Source organism: Teleopsis dalmanni, chromosome 2, assembly GCF_002237135.1.
Source record: "Teleopsis dalmanni isolate 2A chromosome 2, ASM223713v2, whole genome shotgun sequence".
Lineage (NCBI taxonomy): Eukaryota > Metazoa > Arthropoda > Insecta > Diptera > Diopsidae > Teleopsis > Teleopsis dalmanni.
The window spans coordinates 47,829,337-47,851,664 of NC_051847.1; the positions used below are offsets into that span (position 1 = coordinate 47,829,337).

Here is a 22,328-nt window from a genome sequence, read left to right on the forward strand (position 1 = left end):
TACAAGGGTGTTTTAGTAACTTTTCTTTGCAACCATATAATTCATAACTTTTTACTACATTCTTCACTTGGTTTAATTGGGACTAAGTGGCTTTTGAGATAAATAAGGATTATGACTTATCGATGTTATCTTTTAAACGAGATTCAAGTCGTAGTAGCAAGTTTTCTAGTTTACGGATTATAGAATGTTTGCTTGTAATTTTTATAATTATTTAGGTCTTTTATTTATCCATTAGTCTTCGGATATAAACCAAAGATTTTAGGTAAAAAGTTTCTTATAATATTTTGAAGCCAAAAATTATAAATTTTTTTTCATAAAACATACTTACACACTTCTTGAATTAATGCATATTATAAGAATAATAATAAATTTTAAAATACTTTATACTTTAATTTTTTATATTTATTCTCACAAAAGTTTTTATTTTTATTATTAATTTTAAATGCGATAAATTGCAATTATTGCCACATTAATATTACTTCACACAAATAATTTAAATATTCTTGATCTAGACTACGAAATTACATTAATTACTTATAACCAACCTTATTTTCAAATTTACATGTAATTTATTTATATTAATTAAATTTAATCATTTCATTACAATTGTTTAAAATTTTACATAAATTCATGACAATCACAAAATATAGGATTCGCTTCAAATCTTATTGAAAAAACTATACTGAAGTGCGGAGTGAATCTTTATATATGAGTATGAGTATGAGTATGAGTACGAATACGATTATGTCGGTATGAGAATTTATTTTATAAATAAAAAACTAACTGAAATTATCACACATATTAGATATTAAACATTTACGTACTTTCACTCTAAACTCTGCCAATAATTTCTGAATTATCTGAATTATGTATTTCTGTTATATGTACTTGCTTCAACTACACATCAAACACGCAACTTATTTATTTATAAAATAATTTTTTCATTATTTGCTCTATAATATTTACACTTTACTTCCGGTACTCGGCCAGCGGTATTATCACACTTACAACATTTGACGGCGGATTGTGACTGCGGCACGAGTTGTGGTTTTAGCGCATTTTCCTGGAATATGGCTATTAGCGATGTGTCCGCAAATGTGTCTAGTATGACTCTTAGCCAATATGACATCCTCTGCGTACTAAATATCCGGTATATTGCGTCCGTTGGTAAAACTGCTTGAATGTTTTGTATCATCTATGTTCGAAGTTGCATTAGTTGCTGACGCGCCGTTCGGTGCAGATTTATTTTTTGCACAATTTGCATCGTGATAGATGTGTTCGCACAATTTTGGCTCAGAATTCGAAAATTTACTTAATTCGCATTCGAGGGCAGTATTTGAGGCGCCGTCTTGTTCGCGTTCATGCTCGGATATGGTTAAATTTAGATCACTATGTTTGCTAAATGAGGTTGTCATGGTCGCTGGTGTATTGTGGTGATGGTGATGATGTTGACTAAGTGGAAAACTCTTTTGCATGGCATGCAAACTGCCTGAGCTTACAGTACGCTCAAGTATTTCGCCCCAATACTTTTCGGATAAGCCTTCAATATCTGGCCGCATGGTCGCAAAGCCGCCGTGATGACTATGACCATGATGATGACCGCGTATATACTGTGAGGCGCTACGACTAAGACTATTGGTACGGGCACGTGCACAAATGCCGAGTACTGAGCCACCGCCAATACCGCTACTGCTGCCCGGTGGCCGAGATGTGGGCGGCTCTGGTGGCATTGGCAAAGTGGTTATTTCAAAATCGGAATTGTTGTGACAACAAGCTGATTTATGTTCGGGTGTGTCCTCGGTGGGAAAACACTGAAAATATATGAAAATTTAAACAAGCAATAAGACAAAAGACATTGGTATTTTATATGTGTTTTTGTTTTTATTCAAGAGTTCATGAATTTCTATGAATTGTACAATTGTCTGGGTCAAAGTCAATATGGGAGTAGCTAGGACAATGTTTACAGCGTCAAAAATGTTCAACATTGAAATGGAAAAATTTGTACTAATTTGTGTGGAAATAAAAACTTTTTTAATGTTTAAATTTAAAGTAAATTTAAAGTAATTAAAAAACAAATAAATAAATTAAAGCAAGCTAAATTAATTAATTTTTTATTAATAAAATTTTTGCCATACGAAAGCTAAAAAGCAGTATCCGTTTCCGTTTTTCGCAAAAAACTTTAATTAATTTCAATTTAAAATCATTAAAATTTTAAATCGTTTTTATGCTGCGTTGTTAGATGTTTTCAGTGATTTAATTATAACTTAATTTGATTGTAATTAAGTGAACAATTATGTTAATTAAACTAATCCATTTATATCGGTTAATTGGTTTGCCGACTCGGCAGTTGTGCTTAATTGTTAACAATAATCAATCGCATATAAGCTAAATGGAAATAAATTTTATTTTAATAGTATTTAATGGTATCGTACGAGTATCGTCATTGTAGATATTTTTTAGTTAATATATTTTTTCTGTAGCTTTATTTCATTTCGATTTAAAATGAGTGTACATTACGGTTGGAGTCAGATGAATAGATTTTGAACATCTGAAAGCCAAAAATAAATTGATTCCATAACAGTTACTATTCTAATGCCAAGATAAAATAGTTAAAGATACGAAATATATCTTATTAAGTTACAGTATGTATGGTTGGAATTAAAAATAAGTTTCTTATGAAATATGTAATAATTTGATATGAATCAAAAATAATTTAGAATAAAAACAAGATGTGTGAGCTAAATATGGAAAATCCTTCATCTATTCCTGGAAATACGAATGGAAAATAATTTAGAATAAAAACAACCTGTGTAGTTATTAAGGTACAGTAAGTATACTGTGAGCTAAATATGAAAAATCCTTCATTCATTCCTAGAAATATAAATGTAAAAGAATTTAGAATAAAAATATAGAATGTAGTTATTAAGTTATAGTACGTATACTGGGAGCTTAAGATGGAAACTCATTTTTACAACCTATAATAAGTAGATACGGATAAATATACTTCAACATAAAAATACCATGAATACTAAACCCTTCACACACCTTATAGAAACTTCACTTATATATAGTGAAGATCTTATTGTCACAGTATGCATACTCGGAGTTAAAGATGATGAATCCCTAACTTTAAGTATCTTGTTACAAAGGGAATGTACATAAATACTGAAATATAAGGTAAAGATATATTATTCAAATACAGCACACATATTAGGAATTAAAGATGATTTATATCAGAAAAACATAAAATAAAGATATTCCATTAAGGTAATGTACGTGCACTACGAGATAAGACGCGATTAATATTTCAAACTTCCAATACTGCTAACTGGGGATGAAAGTGTATGCAAGCGTTTCAAAAAGCCTCTCAGCACAAATGTCATTCTCAACCTTCTCGTGGTGTTCCCTGAGGCATTGCGACCGAATGTTCAGCGGTATAACTGTTCCACAACGTCTGGTTCTTGATAGAAATACCAGTTGCCACATGAAGACTAGGGTAGTTTCGGAGGCCAGGGATCTAACAACCTTTATGAAAGGTAGCAAACTTATCACCGAAATAGAGTGCTTTGGTCTAATTAGCTAGTGTATTGGACTTCCAAATGATTCGAGTATTCACAAGAGTAACTTCGGATAGGAATGGAAATTTGATGACAACCCTACGCAAGGGGCGGCTGGATAGCATATGTGAATAGACTAAGTTCTTAAATTGTGATTGTAATTTATAGAACATGTCATAATAATAATGCTAACTTAATATGAATGAAAAATACTTAACGATGTGCATATATAAAGTGAATATATTTTATTAAAGTACATATACTAGGAGTTGCGCTACTTCTAATGGAAAATACTTAATCGGTGTTTATACTGGCTTGACTTTGACAAGATTTTTGCATACATTCGCACGTTTTTACTAATACATATGAATTTTTAATTGCAGAAATCATTCGAAAATATGTGTTTGTATTTGAAAATATAAATCTTGTCAAAGTCTGGCCAATATAGATGTCTAGCTAAAGATAAATACACGGTTCGGGTATTCCAGTAAAGTACAGTACGCGTATTTGGAGTTAAGGTTAACTTCTTTAAACAACTTTTAATAAATATGTATGAATAAAAAAAGCTTAATTTTCACATAAAGTCAAAACATTTAATGGAACCACTACATTACTTCTACCTTTTGTAGTTTTATTTAAATTATTTTTTCAACTCTATGTAAGAAATAATGGTCTGTTATCGGGAGGATTTTGAATACATTTTCAATAAATTGCTTAATATTAAACACAAGATTTAATTTTACCTTATTTGGCATCAGGTGTCGACTAAGGCGACGGAAGTCCGAATTTAGCAACCAATACATAAATGGATTCCAGAGACTGTTGCTCAATGCAGTCCATGTAACTAAAAAATCCAAAAAAGGTGGAAGCTGCAAGTAAAATTAAAAGTGAACGATAAACGAATTTTGTTGGTAATAAAAATTTAGGAAATTCAAAAAAATTCACAGAATGGGAAAAATTTATTTTAAGGTGGGGGAAAATAGATAATTTATCTACTTTGGTGTAGCGCTCAAATACAAATGCGAGCAAACGAAGGAATTGATTATGTATGCGCAACTTGCCTTCGAGCCTGTGCATGCGGTAACAATCTCCTGTATTGTCCATGGTGTGACCATAACAATGAAACCCAATGAAATTGCTGCCATTGAACGTGACGTTGAGCCACTCGAATTCTTCTCCTGTATTGGTACAATCTGCAATGTAGTGCAAGCATACGTAAAACGTGTTTCTTGTAAACGTGCTGGCAGGTAATATTTGAAGTCATATATAAGTAGTATCAAATTAGTAATATTATTAAAGTGCAAAAAAAAAAAATAAATAAATAAAATGCAAAAAGAAAACGAAAAACAAAAAAAGAATAAAATGAATTAAGAGCAAAATGAAGCAAAATAAAAAATTTATCGTAAGAAACGAGGAGCAAAGAGATTTATGTTAAGTACGCGTCAGTAATGAAAAACTCAATTAATTATACCTACCTTTTTTGTGATTGTATTTTTGGGGCCTCCCATACCAGCCATACCCAAGCCCATGCTCATCAAATTCATGACTGGTGTGCTAGGTAACGTCGAAGAAGCTGCTAATGCATGATGATGATGATGCGGATGATGTGCAGCGGCAGTAAGCGGCATTGTTGGGTCGTTAAGCCTGAAACGACTCATATGAAAGCTGGAGCCGTAACAGTACATCAGTACCATTGTGGTGGGAAAGTAGAGGGCGCATGTCGCCAATATACGATATGATGGTTTGCTGTAAAATGGTTCGCAGGCCATTAGACCGGAGCCGTTGAAGTAGTAACCTAATTTTGGCAAGCACACACGTTGTTGCATATTTGCAAAAATGTTTCGAATAGCAAAAATAGTAAAATATAAGAAGAGTGTAAAACGTATACTTTTAATGGCTGTGGAATAATGTAAAAGTCATTAAGTAACATTTACCTTTCGGCAATACGAGAAATCCAAAAACTGTCAGGCTTATTATCCATGTGAGACTGAGTATGGCAACACAACCCTGTGGGAATGCCAAAAATGAGATTTTCTTTGTTTTTTTTTTTATATTGAAAATGAAAATGTGTAACTTTTATATTGTATTGAATATTTAGATAAACTTAAAGCTGATATTGGCGATATGATAAAATTTTATTAAACATATTAAGGATTATCATAAAAAAATTCATCTTGTATATAAAAACGTATTTTGTATATAAATACTATTAATTATGACAGACCATAATTGCAAATCAAATTATATCTTTTATTTTTATTACTATAGTATTTCATTAAAAAGTTTTAAAAGTTATTGTAAATCAAAAAATGATCAATGTTTATTGTGACAATGACAATAATGTTGTTGTGGGTTAACATATAATTCTCATATAGTTCAGTTTAAGCATTCTTGTAAAAGAGATGTACATATTTTCAGTCTTGAGTTTAGTTTCGTTGATATAAATGATTTGCAATAATAATAATTAACTTGTTGTAACTTGAGAGAACAGTACGGTCTTGATAGCACGGACTATCTGTGTTGGGACTACGGTACGCAAAATATGGATTTAAATCCTATTAAGATCTTTCCAAAAAAATATTAACAAAAAAATTTAAAAAAAAGCTGACATAACTGCACTTCTATTTAATGTCAAGAAAATTTATTGTAGATGTCTTCATCAAATATTATTAAATATAATCATTTATATATATATTTTCGTCAACTTATTATTTTATTTTATTATGTGCATATATATTTTTATACATATTTATATACACAATATATATACGCAATATATAAAGAGTATCTTGTTCTTTACCTTTTCTAATTATTTTTTGTCGTTTTGCTATTGTTAGTTACACTTTGGATTTGTTTACTTATTAGTCTGTTTAAAATAACTTTAGCATTAAGTGTCTGCGCCAATGCAGTGAAGGGGTTTACTTTGTTATTAAAAGAAATTCATTGTAGTAGAGTGATTTATGTAACATATAAATGGTATGTAATTTTTTAATTGCTTAATTAATGACTTAATTACTTTAATTACTCTATATAAGTCATTTAAAAAAAATGTATGGTTATTTAATCTTTTCCTGATGTACATACGATTATTATATATTATTATGCTAACAGTTAACCATAATCATGTGTGCGTATTCGGTTAGTTATAAATGAAACACCAATTTAATTGAGTCAACATGCAATGTTTTCATAAAATTAATTTAATCTTTACCATAAAAATTTAATTTTATTTCAATGCAAAAAATTAAAATAAAACCAATTCTTTATGAAAACATATAAAAAATGTCGAATTCTTTTAATTAACTTGAAGTACATACGCTTTAATTGCAAAGAATACAATGTTTTGTATTAAAATTGCAGTTTAATTAATATTTTCATTTTGTTTTAAATAAAAGCATTGAATAAAATAATTCCCTTATTTAAATGAGAAATGACGAAATGGCTTCAAAATAAGTCAAAGGCAATGCATTAAGTATTTAAGAAATATATCTATCTATATATATATATATATATATGGAATATGTAAATATATGATTACATCAATATTGTTTTTATATATGCATCAAATTGATATATGTTAACATGTAAGCAAATTTATGTTATATATATATAGTTCGTATGTATGTGTTAGATATATACATTGTATATGGTGTGATGATTTACGGTATTATGAGTATGTAAAATCAAAGTTGAAGAGAGTCTCATTGCAAAGCTTTATTTAAATCATCAATACTTTTTGTATTAATAGTGAAATGCCAACATTCATTACTAAAATGTAATTAAAAATTGAACTGATATATGTCATCTTAAATTAAGTAGATTTATATTAATTATTAATCATAAGACAGAAAATGCAATTTTAATATCCTTTTTATTTAAACTTATATTGTAAATGACTGTATTTTGTAATTAAAATGATTGTACTCAATTTATTCAATAATCAATTTGTATTATTAAATTCTAATAATAATACGGTGAAATTATGTTGTAGTTAAGTGAACAATTACTATTAATTTAGTTATACTAAAGAAATTATTTTTTTTTTATAAACATTGAATTCTATATTTTATACTAGTAACTTAAAGTAAATTAGTAGTGGAGCCACAATTTTAGCAAATAAACCACAAATATTTTTGTTTATTCTTTTAATCGCATTAATGGCTTTATATTATATTGGCAAACCACATTCTAAGCCATGAATTTTTTCTAAATGTTTCGTATATTTAAGACTTTATCTGAAGATTGAAGCATTCAATATTTGCTTCCAATTGTGGAATCGTTGTTTTTGTCCGTATCAGTCAATGATTTAGAATAGAAGTACTTCTATAAAGCCATTATAGATTGTGTGACTAAATCACACGATGTAGATGGCCACGCTTTTTATGAGGAAGTACTTCCATAAGAAATGTTAGAGGGTCACAGACATAGTTCTATTTCTAGAGGTACTATAGACATCATACATTTAATTTATAGTAATAAGCTATTAATTTTAATCCACAGCTCTGTTGCAACCAAAAGGCATCTAGAGCTTGATTACCTAAACATATAATTCGTTGTTCATGGTTCTGTAACGAACATTGTGTTATTTTCGGTTTTAAATAAGTATGGCCCAATTATGCCACGACATCACATATAGCGTTTTTCAAGGTAGATCGGTAACTAATGGTTCACATTTACTTATAGTCCCATATTATAGCATTATAAAAAAGTTTCTTATTAAAAATTTGTTTTAAATTCATTCACGAAAAATTTTTAAGCGTTTATTGGACATGAGTTTTTCTTTTACAATATGCTAAGGTTCGGTTAAGGTTAGGTTGAGAGGGCTTATGCTGATAGAATATCATTTTTACTTAGAGATTTGAAACATTTGGGATATCCTTAAAGATGTCTGAGAGATGTGAGTGACAGTAACTGTTGTTATCTTTTAGTATTGTTCTTGTTAAATCATTTGCTTCTGTAGATAAAGGCAAAAAGATTCGACAAAAAAGATTCACAGACAAAGCCATAGAAAGTCATTAATGAATTCTATTTGATCTTCATCATAGCAATTTCTGTATAGTTTACTTGTTAAAATATATCTTCGCTAAAGAATTGGTGCAATAGCATAGTGTCTTCGTTACTACTTCACTCAAAACACGCACTGCAACTTAGCTTAAGTCCAAAAGGCTTTTCGTTGTATTTCTATCTAATCTAGACCATAGTTTTCTGGCAGTCTTACAATTTTCGGGATTAGTCCATAAGTCATTTTTCACCTGAATGGTGAATATTTCTATGTTCCTAAATAATTTTCTTCAATTTTACTATATCTAGGCACTTAGCAAAGACTTCCCCACTTCACTATATTGACGAATTCTACTAGCTTGTATTTGCCTGACCGTTACTTGGATTGCGCATATCTTCATCTGAAAGAAGCTGTTAGTGTCAGGTAGTCATTATGACTGTCCTATTGGCTATCTTGTCTTTGCCTGGCCGCCATTTGGATTACGCATATCTTCATCTGAGAGAAGTTGTCAGTGTCAGGGAGTCAGTATGACTGCCCTATTAGCTTATATCTCGTTAGATTATTGAATAGATTATTTATCAGCTTTATAAGTACTGTTATAAAAGTATATAGCAAACAATGTTCTATTTACATACGAAGATTTGTATACGTAAATTAAAAGATTTATATATATATATACTACTTGCTTTAATTTCTTTATTTTCTTTTATTTAATTTAAATAAAATTTAAATTCAAAATATTGTTCTTGGAAAATGCGTTTTTGTGGTAGAATCATGCATTTACCTATAATCTATGAATTTAATAATTTTGGAAACATATTGTTATTTAAAATATATTTAAAATCACCATATAATATCAGTAACTATTATAAACTAAATGAAAAAAGATACAGTTTGCAGTTTTCAGTAAAATACTAAAGCGGATTAAATTATTTGTGTTTTTTTTCTGTGCATTTCTTAATGCTTAGATTGTTGTTTGACCCATTTAAAAAAGATACTTATTTACTTCATGAAAATAATTTCCATTTTTGTGAAGTACATAATTATGTCATTGTATTTAGATAAAATTGTTCCTGCTTTATCATATAGTACTTCATTACTTCGTTTTTGTTTATCGTTCTCTGGACTCCTTCCTTATTAAGGACATCTTAAATGCAGTAAGAGTGTAATTACTTCAGTGTAAAAGAATTAAAGAATTAAGTTTTTAGGTATTAAAAATTAAATTGTTTGGTTTTACTAATTCCTCTTAATGTTATTTGAATGAAATTCCTAAAATACAAGGATACTTTATGAGCAATATGAAAAGTGTGACAAGTTCATGTTATTACTTTTATTGAGAAAAATATGTACAATTCTGAAATGAGAAAATAATATTTATCAATTGACGCTTAATTCTACTCCACTTAGATAAGAGTAAGTATTCTGAAAAAATTTCTAGAAAACAGTACTTGGTCTCGGTTTAAATACTCTTCAAGTTCGCATTGAAAAATTTTTAAAAAACATTTGTTGGCTTTAATGTCTCTTATGACAAATATTTATAATTTTGATAACATAAAAATAAAACATAGTTTGTTCCAATTATTTTTCGTTGAATTTAGCATCACTTTCTACTTAAATTTAAAGTAAATTTTACTTGGAACTTACTACTATAAGAAGCTTTATATATGTACATGACTAAAGTATTTAAATTATTAATGACATTTTTACCTGAACAAAATTTTATTATATAAAAATATTTATCGAAACTGAAGTATAAGATTTCATCTTACGTTCCTGCCATTTAATAAAATAAAGTATGGTATATTGTACTCGTATGCACATATGTTACGTTAAATGCATTTAAAAATATTTTTACCTTTTTACTGGAATGTTGATAGTATCTCCGAGGATGCAGTGCACACATATATCTGTCGACAGCCATGCAAACCAATATCACAGCACTTTGCTGGGAAAGAGCACCTCGCAGTAAAGCCTTAAAAAGATTAAAAAGCAAACATGTAAGTTCAGTAAATGTAAGCCGAGTAAAATTTCTTAAAATATCATATAAACTTAAAAACTTCTTCAACTATCATATTATTTTTTGCAGTGTACACAATATCTTACATCGCAAAATTTTCGTAATTGCAATTATTTTAAAATTTTATTAGTTGCACTTTATTTCATTTATGTCGTTGGAATACTTTTGGTAACAGTAAAGTTTACGTTGGTGTCTTTCTGTGGGTGTCTCTTGGTTTACGTACTCAGAGGAAAGTAAAAACTTCCCAAAAATACTTTCAACACACGCAGTCTCGTTTTCGTAGTATTAGTAAAATTGTAAACTAAAAATGTTAATTAAGTACGGCTTAAAATTGCGCCAAATGTTGAAATTACCACAGATAGAACCGAGGTAGAAAAGAGTGTTGCCATCGTAGGTAAATGTGTAACGATTATCAGTAGTCCGCTCAGGTTCAGTTTTTTCGTAAATATGTTACCATAAATCTCTGTGTGAATTGCAAACATACCTGCTTTTGTACTAAATATCGCGGCTGACACCGTTTCGTTTTTGGAAATTGCTTAATTGGACGTCATGTACTCGTTTCGGTTATGTTTTTTTTTGTTTTGTTTTTTTTGTTGTTTACGTGAACTGGTGAAGTTTTTCTCTCCGACAGGCTTAGCTTCCATTGGTGGCAGTTACGTGCATGCATGATATGTAAGCACGTTACCATGAGCTTTCCATTGTTCTCTAAGTTTTTAATGGGCTTGTATTGTTTTTATAACATCTTAACATTATTATCTACTAAGATTAGGCATGTAGGAAATCAAGTTACCTACTTTGTTTAAGTAACCTAATATGAGGAAGTCAGTATGCAAGTGAATGCAAGCACTGAGCTGTAAGTCCGTAATGGCGGATAATTTAAACTATAAGGAAGCTAAAGAAATTCAAACTGCAATTTAAAGTTTCTATACTTAATGTGTTAAGCACTAAAAGAGTCTTATTTACTTATATATTGAAATGATTTGCTAAAGATAATTAAACTTTTTAATGTAGTAAGATTTTTTGAAAAATATAATTTGCAAAAATTAAGTATTTTAATGGAAGTATCACTTAGTAATACAAGAACGGAAAGAAAATTAAAAATGCGCCTTATAATAGTATTACGTGTTAAATATAGCATACTTTCAAAGTTTTAAGTTGGATTTAGTAACACTTGAAATGGATGAAAGGCACACAAAATGTCCCTGACCCACTACTTCGATGAAGTGGACCATAACCTCTCCACTACTCCTTTATATAACCGCGGTTTTCGTGACCCCAGTCACAAAGTGTATTATTGATTCCACCCCTGCTAGTTAGCCACAACCCCTCATCCTTCTATATCATCCATCCAACTTAGTTCATTCCCTTGCTTTCTGATTTAGATGAATATAGTTCACTAGGCATTAAGTCTATTTTCTCATTCCTCTCTCCCATGGTTGAAGTGGGTTCATGTCTCACACTGTGGCTTTCGATGCTTTCCACAGCAAAAAAAAAAAATGAAATGGGTGAAATGGACACAAAATGTTTTGTTTGGTTAAACTTGAAACAGACACTTCATAGCGAAAATAGTCCTATAGTCTATAGTCGATTTTATAAACAAGGCTTTAAAATACAAAATGGAAGTTCACACTATGCATCATTAAATTTAGTTTCTTGATTTTTAAATGGTGTTTGATTAAGTTGCTTAAATATACAACCCCCTTCTTTCTCTTGGACTGCTGGATCTTCTAAAATAACGTGTTAAAGTTTAAAGATGTAGGTTTCAATAAAAATCTTTATGGTGAATCTGTTTATGGTGTTTTAATATTAACCCATAAAAAAGGGTTGATAATTTTTTTTTTTAATATATACAAATTTTTTGTCTTTAGTAAACTTGTTGCAAATAAATACATAAACATTTTTGCCTTAGACATCTTTACCTAAATAGCCTGTCGATATAGAAAATTTTTCAAAATTTTCTTAAAACAATTGAAAGGGAAGGGAATTTGGAGAAGGATGTCTTAATAACTGTTTGTGTCTCTTAAAACAAAAACTTTTTATTAATCCTTAAAAACTTTAATATTATATCTCTACACCGTTATTGCCATAGATTCTAGATTCATCTAGGAATGAACGTGTCACAAATTCGAATTCCACAGTACAACATAAAATTTAATTAACATTGTTAAAAAATTAAAAACGAGAAAAAAAGTTTAATTTTTATTACTCAGTGTTATTGGATGTTTTTTTCTGACAAAATTATTGTTACTAATTTCTTTTCTTAACCGACTTTAAAAGTTTGTAAAAATATATCGACGTTTATGTCCTGCAATATTGAGAACACTTCTAAAATGCTTGTGGGGTTAACAATTTTGAAATTGTATCAGGAATGGAGTTTCAAGTGTGGACGTTCTAAAAGATGCCAACTAGAAATATTTTCGAGGATTAACTCCATTTGCTAATACTAAATGGACCAATAGATTACATTATAGACCAATATGCACAAAGGATCTTTCAGGTCGCAGTGCATGTACAGTCTGTCTATAATAAATAGATCAAAAGGTATTAAAGACCAATAGGTAATAACAACCAAAAGGTATTAACAACCAATAGGTATTATAGATCAATAGGTCTATGCTCGGCTTATACTCAGTAAGATTAATCAAATCTTTAACTTTGTTCAAATATAAATAATATACCACCCAAAGCGTGGCTAGGGAGAAAGAAAAAACAGAAATACACCTAACCTATTATGAAGATATCATTGAATTCTTAATTTTAAAAAACAAACTATAGTTGTATAGTTTATTACGATTATACCATCGTTAATACGAGATAGGAAGGTGACAAAATTCAAACATATTTGCTCCCACTTTGTTAATAAAAACTATTCTGGCAAATTAAATATATACAAAATAAAATATTAAATGGTATTGGATTTATCGTCAAATAAATATCAGCGATCTTGTTAAAGCCCTATACATTTTATTTGATCACATTTCGAAAACTTTGGATTCTAAGCTAAGTATATACTAAGCTTCGATTAAACATGCGATTCCTAAAATATTTCTAAGGCTCTTTTAAAATCATTTATGCAAAAGAAGGTGAACTTTATACAGATTCGGGACTGTTGATAAGATGGAATTCGCTGTCAGTTTTTGTTGCTTATTGACTACCACCAAAAGATGGCCTAACAACTTCAGCTTACTTTACGATATAACTGTTCGATATAACGATATAACTGAAAATCGTAGTTTATGGCTCTCCAAACGACTTCAGCATCCGTGGTTGTTCAGTTGAGTTGAACAAATTCAGTTGAACTATTTGATTCATTACTCAATAAAAAAAATTTTATTTTTGCTCTTACTATACTTTTAATATAAATACACACCTAAAATGTATATCGTCAATAATAATTGCTTGCCCAAAAAGGTTTGTGTGTTAAGAGCAGCTATCCATTTTAACCTGAGGATAGGGCGGCTTTGTCACAGCTACCAAACATTGCTCCCAATTGCAAAAGAAAATAATTAATTTTTTAAGGCAATGTCCTGGTTTGTGGTCGGCAATCCTAATAGCCCATTCACTATGCCTATTTTTTGCTTTTAAATATAAAATATTTGACTCAGAGAACTACAATTGGAAAAACTATAGTAAACTTAAAACATTTTTTGTTGAAAAAGGACAATAAATTTAGAAAGTTATTTACTAAATTCTGCGCAAAACTTTTTGATCATATCATGTAAATACTTATAACTTCATTCTTTTTTAATTTCATATTATCTTACAAAACAATTAACACTCCTCTTTAAACACTTTTATAGTGTTGAATTTTTCAGTTTCATTTTCTCTTTATGGAAATATTTTATATCGTTAAAAATTCAAATATCAACTGGTATATAAAAGTGTTCCATATATTCACTTAAACAAAATACATATATATTTGCATGTCTCTCATAAATATTATAAGTGATAAAAAGAACAAAAGCATTCCCATGATTGATTTAAAGTATTCGAAGAATTATTTGTGTTCAGCTATGGTATTTACCTGTATTTGGCAAAATATTTCACCATAAGGCCAACAATGGAATAGTGCTGGCAGTAATCCAAATGGTGTGATTAGCAGTCCGATTGTGAGATCATTCAACGCCAGGGATGTTAGCAGGTAACGAGGCTATAATATAAAACAAGAAGACAGTGAAGAAAATGAATGTGAAAATTTTTCTACTGAGCATGCTGTGCTCCGGTTTTGTTTCGATATGCATTGTGGCTACGCCGTTAGCGTTTAACCAAAAACCCACCTGCTGATGTATGTACGGTGAGTATCTGCGATTGTTTATTACAAATATTACCAAAGCGTTAGCACCAATAACGCCCAGTGTTAGGATGAGTATCAATAGCGCTTCAATTGTTTCCGCAATACCGATATGAATAATGAAATTGTGTGTAGAATAGCGTGGATGCGAACAGCTGGAATTCTTGACGGTGGGTGGTACTAGTAGTGTACCGGTTTTCAAGTCCATTGCAATTCTATAAGTAAATAAAATAAAGTACATACATTTTTTAAAAATATTCGTAAAACACTGACAAAATACATTTTACGTTCATTTTATAATTCAAATGACACGAAAAAATATATACTGCAAATTTAATTAACTAAATATTTTTCAGATTAAAAAAATGTTCATAATATGAGATGTTTTTATTAAATATTTTATAAAAAATATTATAGGAATTTATGGTATTTAAGGTATTTATGCTATCCACTAAAAAACAATTAAGTAAAATTTTAAAGCATTTCATTTTTGTTGCTCGGTGCGTATGAGTAATTTTTTAAATAATTTTTTTTTTTAAATTGAAAATATTTAAAAAATGTAAGCGAACCATAAATAGTTTAAAATTAAAAAAAAATTTTTAATAAACATTAAAAACTGATTTAATAAAAATTAATTGTTTTATTTAGTTCATGAAGTCCAACATTTTATTTTCATTTTTATATATATAAAATGTGGGGTTTATGTTAAAGTTTTATTCCATTATGACAATTTTGAACCTTTTCAATACATTTATTTATATCTATTTTTTTTTGTTTGTGTATGCCAAACAAAGCATATTCAATTCTGAATACATAAAGTATTTTTTTTTTATGGATTGTGACATGTCTTGAGATTTGGATGACTTCTGTCAGTTATTTGATGATTTATTTCTTTTAGCATTAGATGGCTGTCTATTTTGCACGGTGCCAATTTACTATTGATTTGTGTATCACACGGTGTATTGAAGTGAAAAGTTTTTTTAAATTGATTATTTTTTTTGTATGTAATAAGAAAAAACGCTATAGATACTTAAATAATAATTTGTAGTTTGAAAATAAAAAAGTCTTAAAAAATGAGTTTCTTAGCGCGACAATACATGGTTGATGACAAATTTTTGTTATTAATAATAAATTTGACATTTTCTTTGACAAAAATAATTCGTAGGAAAGAGCTAAGAGACCTATTAATTAATTTAATGTGCTTTACAGCTTAAATTGTTAAAATATTACTGTTAGGAGATGTGGCACCACAACCATCGAGTCTATTGTGTATTCAGAATTGAATATGCATTGATTTGCAAAGCACAAAAAATAAAAAAATAAATGTAAATAAATGTATTAAAAAGGTTTGAAATTGTCATAATGAAATAAAACTTTAACATAAACCCCACATTTTTATATATGAAAATAAAAATAAAATGTTGGACTTCATGAACTGAATAAAACAATTAATTTTTATTAAATCACTTTTTAATGTTTAAAAAACAAAATTTTTTAATTTTAATCTTATTTATGGTTCGCTTACATTTTTTAAAAATTTTCAATTAAAAAATAAAAATTATCTTAAAAAATTACTCATACGCACCGAGTAACGAAAAATGTTATGCTTTTAAAATTTATTTAATTATTTTTATTTTTATTAAGAATTATTTAAGAATTATTTTTTTAGTGAATATTTTAAATACCGTTAATTTCTGTAATATACTTGTGGGTAAATATAATAATGAGCAATTAATACTCTTAACCAAGAAATGTAGATTTTATATATTTTTATGATTTTTTAGAAAGCATTTTTTATAAATATTAGAGAAATAATCATTTTGTCTGCATAAGCTTTGAGATTGTCAGAATACATCTGTACATAAAGAAGTTTTAATATTAACATAATGACATCTAAAATAGTTTAATTGAAATTAAAAAAAAAATTATAGCACTTTATTTCAGTTCAATGAAATTTACTATAATCTCACTCTTCCCCTACAAATAATTTCTGTCTTTTATAGACAATCCCAACAAATCGGTTGTAATAACCTTTTCGAATACTACAAGTGCGAAGACAGATTTTTTCCCATATATAATAATGATATATATCATTACTATTATGTAGGGAATACTGTATATTGTAGCTGACCTGGCTTATTACGCCAATCATAGTTATCGTAATTGATTCTTAGATTTATAATGAACCACCTTGAAACGTTTTGTTTTGTTTTGGTGATACAAAAAAATTGATTCCATGATGGACAAATCTGTTGCAGTTAAATTTGCACTTTACATATAATGAATTGCAGATTTTGGTTTCATAGAGAGTCTATCCGTGAGTTCTAATATCATCTCTGCTTAGTACAAAGAGTCTATGTATCATTGCTTTAAATATGTTGAGGAAATTTGCCAGAGATGTTGAACTAATAAATTATGCTGATATTTTTACTTTATTGCTTTATATTTGTATAAGCATTGATAAAAATATTGTATAAGAAATAAATCAGATAATTAATTTAAAAAATAAGTTCAAGCAATCAACGGTCCTTGCTGCAGCATCATTATTATTTTTATAAAAAACTTCTTATTCTCAGCCCTGTAATATATCTGCAATATATTTTAATACATGCAGACATATGTCCCATCCATCGCAAATAAGCATAATATCTTAATTTGTTAAAAATTATTCCTCAGAGTGACAATGGCGACAATTTAACAACAAATTGCGTAAAAACAGTGCTATCAATTCTTATGATGGCCACATACTCCCAAAACAAATGTTTCTCATTAAAATGTCTGGCATAGTAAATTTATTTAAAAAAAATATTCTTGAAAAAATTGTTATTTGTGTAAAGAAGTCAGTACGTGCTCGGTGTGGCGCTTCGACGACCAATCAAGTTGCCACATTGTAAAAATTTTTCATAGTTCGTGCCTTATTAATGTTGTCATTGTTTTTGTTGTTCCTCATAAAATGTTTGTTGTTGCCTGGTTACATAGAATTCCCAATTGGTTTTGATTAATCACACCAAAAAGCTGACAAAATCATCCAATTATACAGCAAAGTTTCATTATGTCATTGGGATACTCTTCAGCTGTGATGGAGTTCGGAAGTGGTAGTAGCGGCAGCGGAAATGGCAATAACTGAAATTTAGCTGTTAGTTCTTACCATGTTGACTAATGTTGCAGACTTAAAAAATTTTTGCGGTAAGCGGTCTGTGGCAAGAAGAGTGTAATGCAACTACTATGTATATGTTTGCCATGTGAAACCAAAATGGAATATTTTAAGGTACATTTTATGTAGTTACCACTAGTGATGTTGCATGTAATGTGAAGAAAGAAACCGACTTGCTGCACTTACTCAGGCAGTAGCAGCTTCGAAATTTTATTACTGAACTTCACTGCTGCTCTAGTGGCTCTTAGTGACGAATAGTTGGAGTAGCTGGAGTAGTTGCCACAACTGTTTTGACTTGATTGTGGCGTTACAAATTGTCGCCATTTTACATTTCTCAACAAAATGAAACTGGAGTTGCAATAACAAAAGAAAATATTGCAATGAAAGGCAGAGGGAAAAAATGTGAAATGCGATTACTTACAGTGTTGAAAAATGAACTCAACTGAAATGCTGTTGAAATAGGATTTTTCTCTTAAGCAGATTTTAAAAAATTATAACAGAAATTTGAAGACATTCATACTTTTTCTAAGCAATTAAATTAAATTTTTTTTTTTGTACATATATTTTGTTATAACACATTTAAATATAAAACTGGAAGACACAGTATTGTACAATTCACAGCAATCTCTGTACAATGTTGACACCAACTTTCTTTTGGCAAAGTTCTATTTAGGATACAGCTATAGTCGCATTCGGATCAATAACGTATTAAACTTTTTAAATAAAATACATTAAAAGTTTTTAAATGAAAATAATACTCGCAAGGAACATGGCCACACAGTGAGTGTCAATAACGAGATACTCACTGAGCGACGGCGAAACCATTTACTGTCATAAAAAGTAAAAAGATATGTAATTTAATAAAACCCAAAAGTTTTGACATCTCAGTTGCGTTCTGAGTTCTGCGTTCTGAGTTCTTTAAATAAAGTTTTCCATTTAGTGTATGAAAAATGTCAAAAAAATTATGAAAAAATAAAATATAAATATATTTTGCTGCAGTATGAATGAGGCTTAATACTCGAAAATAAAAACATAAAAACATATTTATGTCTGCGAATTCAGAATAAAAATATGTGTCACATTCAAGGATAACGCATTCACTTCATTTGTCACTTTTGTATACGAAAATTGAAAATGCATTACACCGTGCAGAATTATTCTTTTGTTGCGTTATTGCAGTGTCAGAACTGAGAAAAAGAACTAAGTCTTATTTTTATAAAAAAAAATAAAAATTTGTCAAGATAAATTGAAAGTTGAATACGCAATATTAAAGACTAACATTTGACGATATAAAATATGTTAAACAAAAAATTAGGTGAAAATCGGTTATAGAAACTAAATTAACTGAGTTTCTGCGATATATTTCTACAGTAAACCATTTCTCAACAGAAATAAAATTTTATTATATTTTTATAAAAATGTATAAGCATAAAAATATCCTTGCCCTAAAAACAGGTTTCAAGTTACGTAGATAGTTTCACTCAATATAAGAATTATTTCTAGTAATCTCTGTATGCCTAGTGGTAGTAACAGTCTTAAGCCGCCTATGTGAGTACCTAATATGATAAACAAAAAATGGCGTCGATTAAAAAATATGGTTTCATATAATACTTACTGATTACAAAAAAATAAGAATACAGCGCTGAAGAAAAGAAGCCTCGCATAGAAAGTGGTGGGGAGAAGTATTTGAGGAACTACCCCCGTGGATTCTAATGCCAAAAAAAAAAGAAGGTGGTTTTTACTATCGTATAACATTATTTTCTTCTTAATTCTCTCAGACTTCCTAATGGTGAACAAAAACTGATTAAGAGCAGTAGTTGAGCTGATCCTTCTGAATTGGAGGCTAAGAAAGAAAAAAAGAAGATAGAAGTATTCTCTGAGATTCTTTAATGGCAACTAGAAAGTGGTAGAGAGAAGTAGTTGAGCTTATCCTCTTGGATAGTAATGTTAAGAAAGAAAAAAAAAGAAGGTAGCTTCCACCAACTTGCAACATTTTTTTGTTTCAATTCTCTGAGATCTTTTAATGGCAAGTAGAAAGTAGTGGAGAGAAATAATTGAGGAACTACTGGTCCCCTCGGTTTGTAATGCTAAGAAGGAAAATCAAAGAAAAAAGTAGCTTTCACTAATTTGTAACATTCTATTCCTCTTAATTCTCTGAGATTTCTTAATGGTAAATAGAATATGGTGAAAAGAAGTAGCTGATGAAATACAGATTCACGCTGCACTGTTATGCTAAGAAAGAAAAAAAGAAGAAAGTACCTTCCATTAATTAAATTCTTTTTTCTGAAATTTAATTTTTAAAGTCAATTATGATAAAAGAAACTATAGAAACTATTGTTTTAAAAGAGAGATATTTGTAGCAGTAGTGAATTTCAACAACAAAATATTTTATTATTTATTAGTTAATTGAATTTCTGGCTGACCATATACCTATTTCGAGTATTGACAAATACTCAACATCGGTGGTTCTGATATTATTTCTTATTTTTAATAATTTGTAAATAATTTTTTGAGACTGCCAGTATCAATGGTTGAACTTAAATTTAAAGCTCAGAGTCAGTGTTTATTAGCCAACTGACCCAAAGCTGTACTTGACTTGTATGTTCAAACTTGGAGGTTTGTTACTTAGTTGTGAAAGTTCATTAACCAATTCACTTGCTGTATTATATTATAACGAAATCATATACAAGCTGTGGAATAATTCAATTAATTAATTACAGTTATTTTTAATTATTCCATTTTGAATTTGTTTCTCGATCTTGTCATGTTAATAATGTTTTTTATATATTTTATTTTCGGCTACAGGTCACATTTTTAAATTAAATATTTGTTTAATATTTTTTTATATAATATATTTTATATTTTGACTCTCCTTGAGAGTCATCATCAGTATAAGAACTCTACAATTGATAGACATTAATAAGTATTAATAATATATAATATATGTATCAATTCATGTTATTGCATTGAAATGTGGACAACACACAAAATTATTATATTTTATTAATATTTATTAATGCCTATTAATTGTAGAGTCCTTAACCTGATGATAGAGACATTTTTTATTGTATAATATCTTGTGCATAGAATCTTATTTGGGAACTTAATATAAATACCATACAATACTACAATAATATACAAAAATAAAAAATCTTTTTAATTCTCTAAGATTTCTCTGACTTTATCACAAAACACCTATTTGGAGTTTTATTATAATAAATATATATATTATTTTTTTTTTTATTTATAATACAAAATAAAATATATATGTTGTAATTGTTTAATATTATAAAAAAATTTAATCAATTTTTGGATTTCCTTGTTTTATAATAATATATCACAAATGCTTGTCAAAACATTAAAAATACATTTGAATTATTTAAATAAATTATTTATATAAGTGTTTTTGAAAACTGATGTGACGAAGTAAATCAATATTACAGAAAATTAAAAACTATAATCATCATTTCAGTACAAAGTATTTACTACAGATTGCTTTTCTTCTTACTTAAAATTCCACTTAGCAATGACCATCAAAAATAGTATTCATTCTTTAATGATTCCTTTTTCAAATTTTTTCTCAATTTTGCAATAATTTTTACTGCTTTTAATGGAACCACTTGCATTTGTTTCGACTTGTTTCGACTAGTTTCGACTTGTTTAAAGTTTTTTCTTCTTACCACAGAAACCATCCCAAATTAAGTTGCTCCGTTTAGTAACTGAATTTTGCCAGATGATGAATGAATTTTCCAATATTGTATTGTCGGTTGCTAAAGCCAAATATTTCGCTTTAACACTAGCAACCTTACTTCGACCACTGTTGGAGCAATTGGTGATATGGCCTCACAGAGTTGGCACTCAAGGATTTAGAGTTGTGCATTTCATTTCGCACAGGACGAATTACTGGAATTGTTGCAATTTTTGGAGAACAAAACACAACTGCAAAGTGCAGTTTAGTGCTGTGGTTGCTAAGATCATGGGTGTTTTGTTACGGAACTTTTCAAATAAACAACACTAAATGCAAATTTCCAAAAAGGGATTTAAATGTTTAATTTGACATTTAAATTATTTATGTTATTTCTGTTTATTTTTTTTGTTTTTTTTTTTTGGTTTTTTTGAAACAAGCACATAATATAAAGAAATTTTTGAAACATCAATGGTTTTAGTTCACAATAAACGTAAAATCAACCAAAAATGTCAGCATTAACCCAACGCATGCCAATGTGGCAATTTAGCTTGGAAAATCTGTGGCTGAAATGGGTGTGTAGGGTTAACAGCTCCTCGCCATAGCGTTTACATGAAAAGGA

General features: G+C 28.9%; 1 protein-coding gene across 1 annotated transcript in view; it reads right to left on the reverse strand.

Annotated features, from left to right (window-relative positions):
- Positions 1–731: 731 nt before the first annotated feature.
- The window catches only part of LOC119686344 (5-hydroxytryptamine receptor 1D-like), a 121,342-nt gene continuing 99,745 nt past the window's right edge, over positions 732–22,328 (reverse strand). The window contains exons 2-9 of the mRNA XM_038100913.1: positions 14,854–15,082; positions 14,601–14,726; positions 10,415–10,531; positions 5,492–5,564; positions 5,033–5,352; positions 4,619–4,750; positions 4,301–4,426; positions 732–1,811 (exon numbers count right to left, since the gene is read on the reverse strand). Of these exons, the coding sequence (XP_037956841.1) occupies positions 1,140–1,811; positions 4,301–4,426; positions 4,619–4,750; positions 5,033–5,352; positions 5,492–5,564; positions 10,415–10,531; positions 14,601–14,726; positions 14,854–15,075 (1,788 nt within the window). The 5' untranslated portion in view covers positions 15,076–15,082 and the 3' untranslated portion in view covers positions 732–1,139. The remainder of the gene's footprint in view (positions 1,812–4,300; positions 4,427–4,618; positions 4,751–5,032; positions 5,353–5,491; positions 5,565–10,414; positions 10,532–14,600; positions 14,727–14,853; positions 15,083–22,328) is intronic.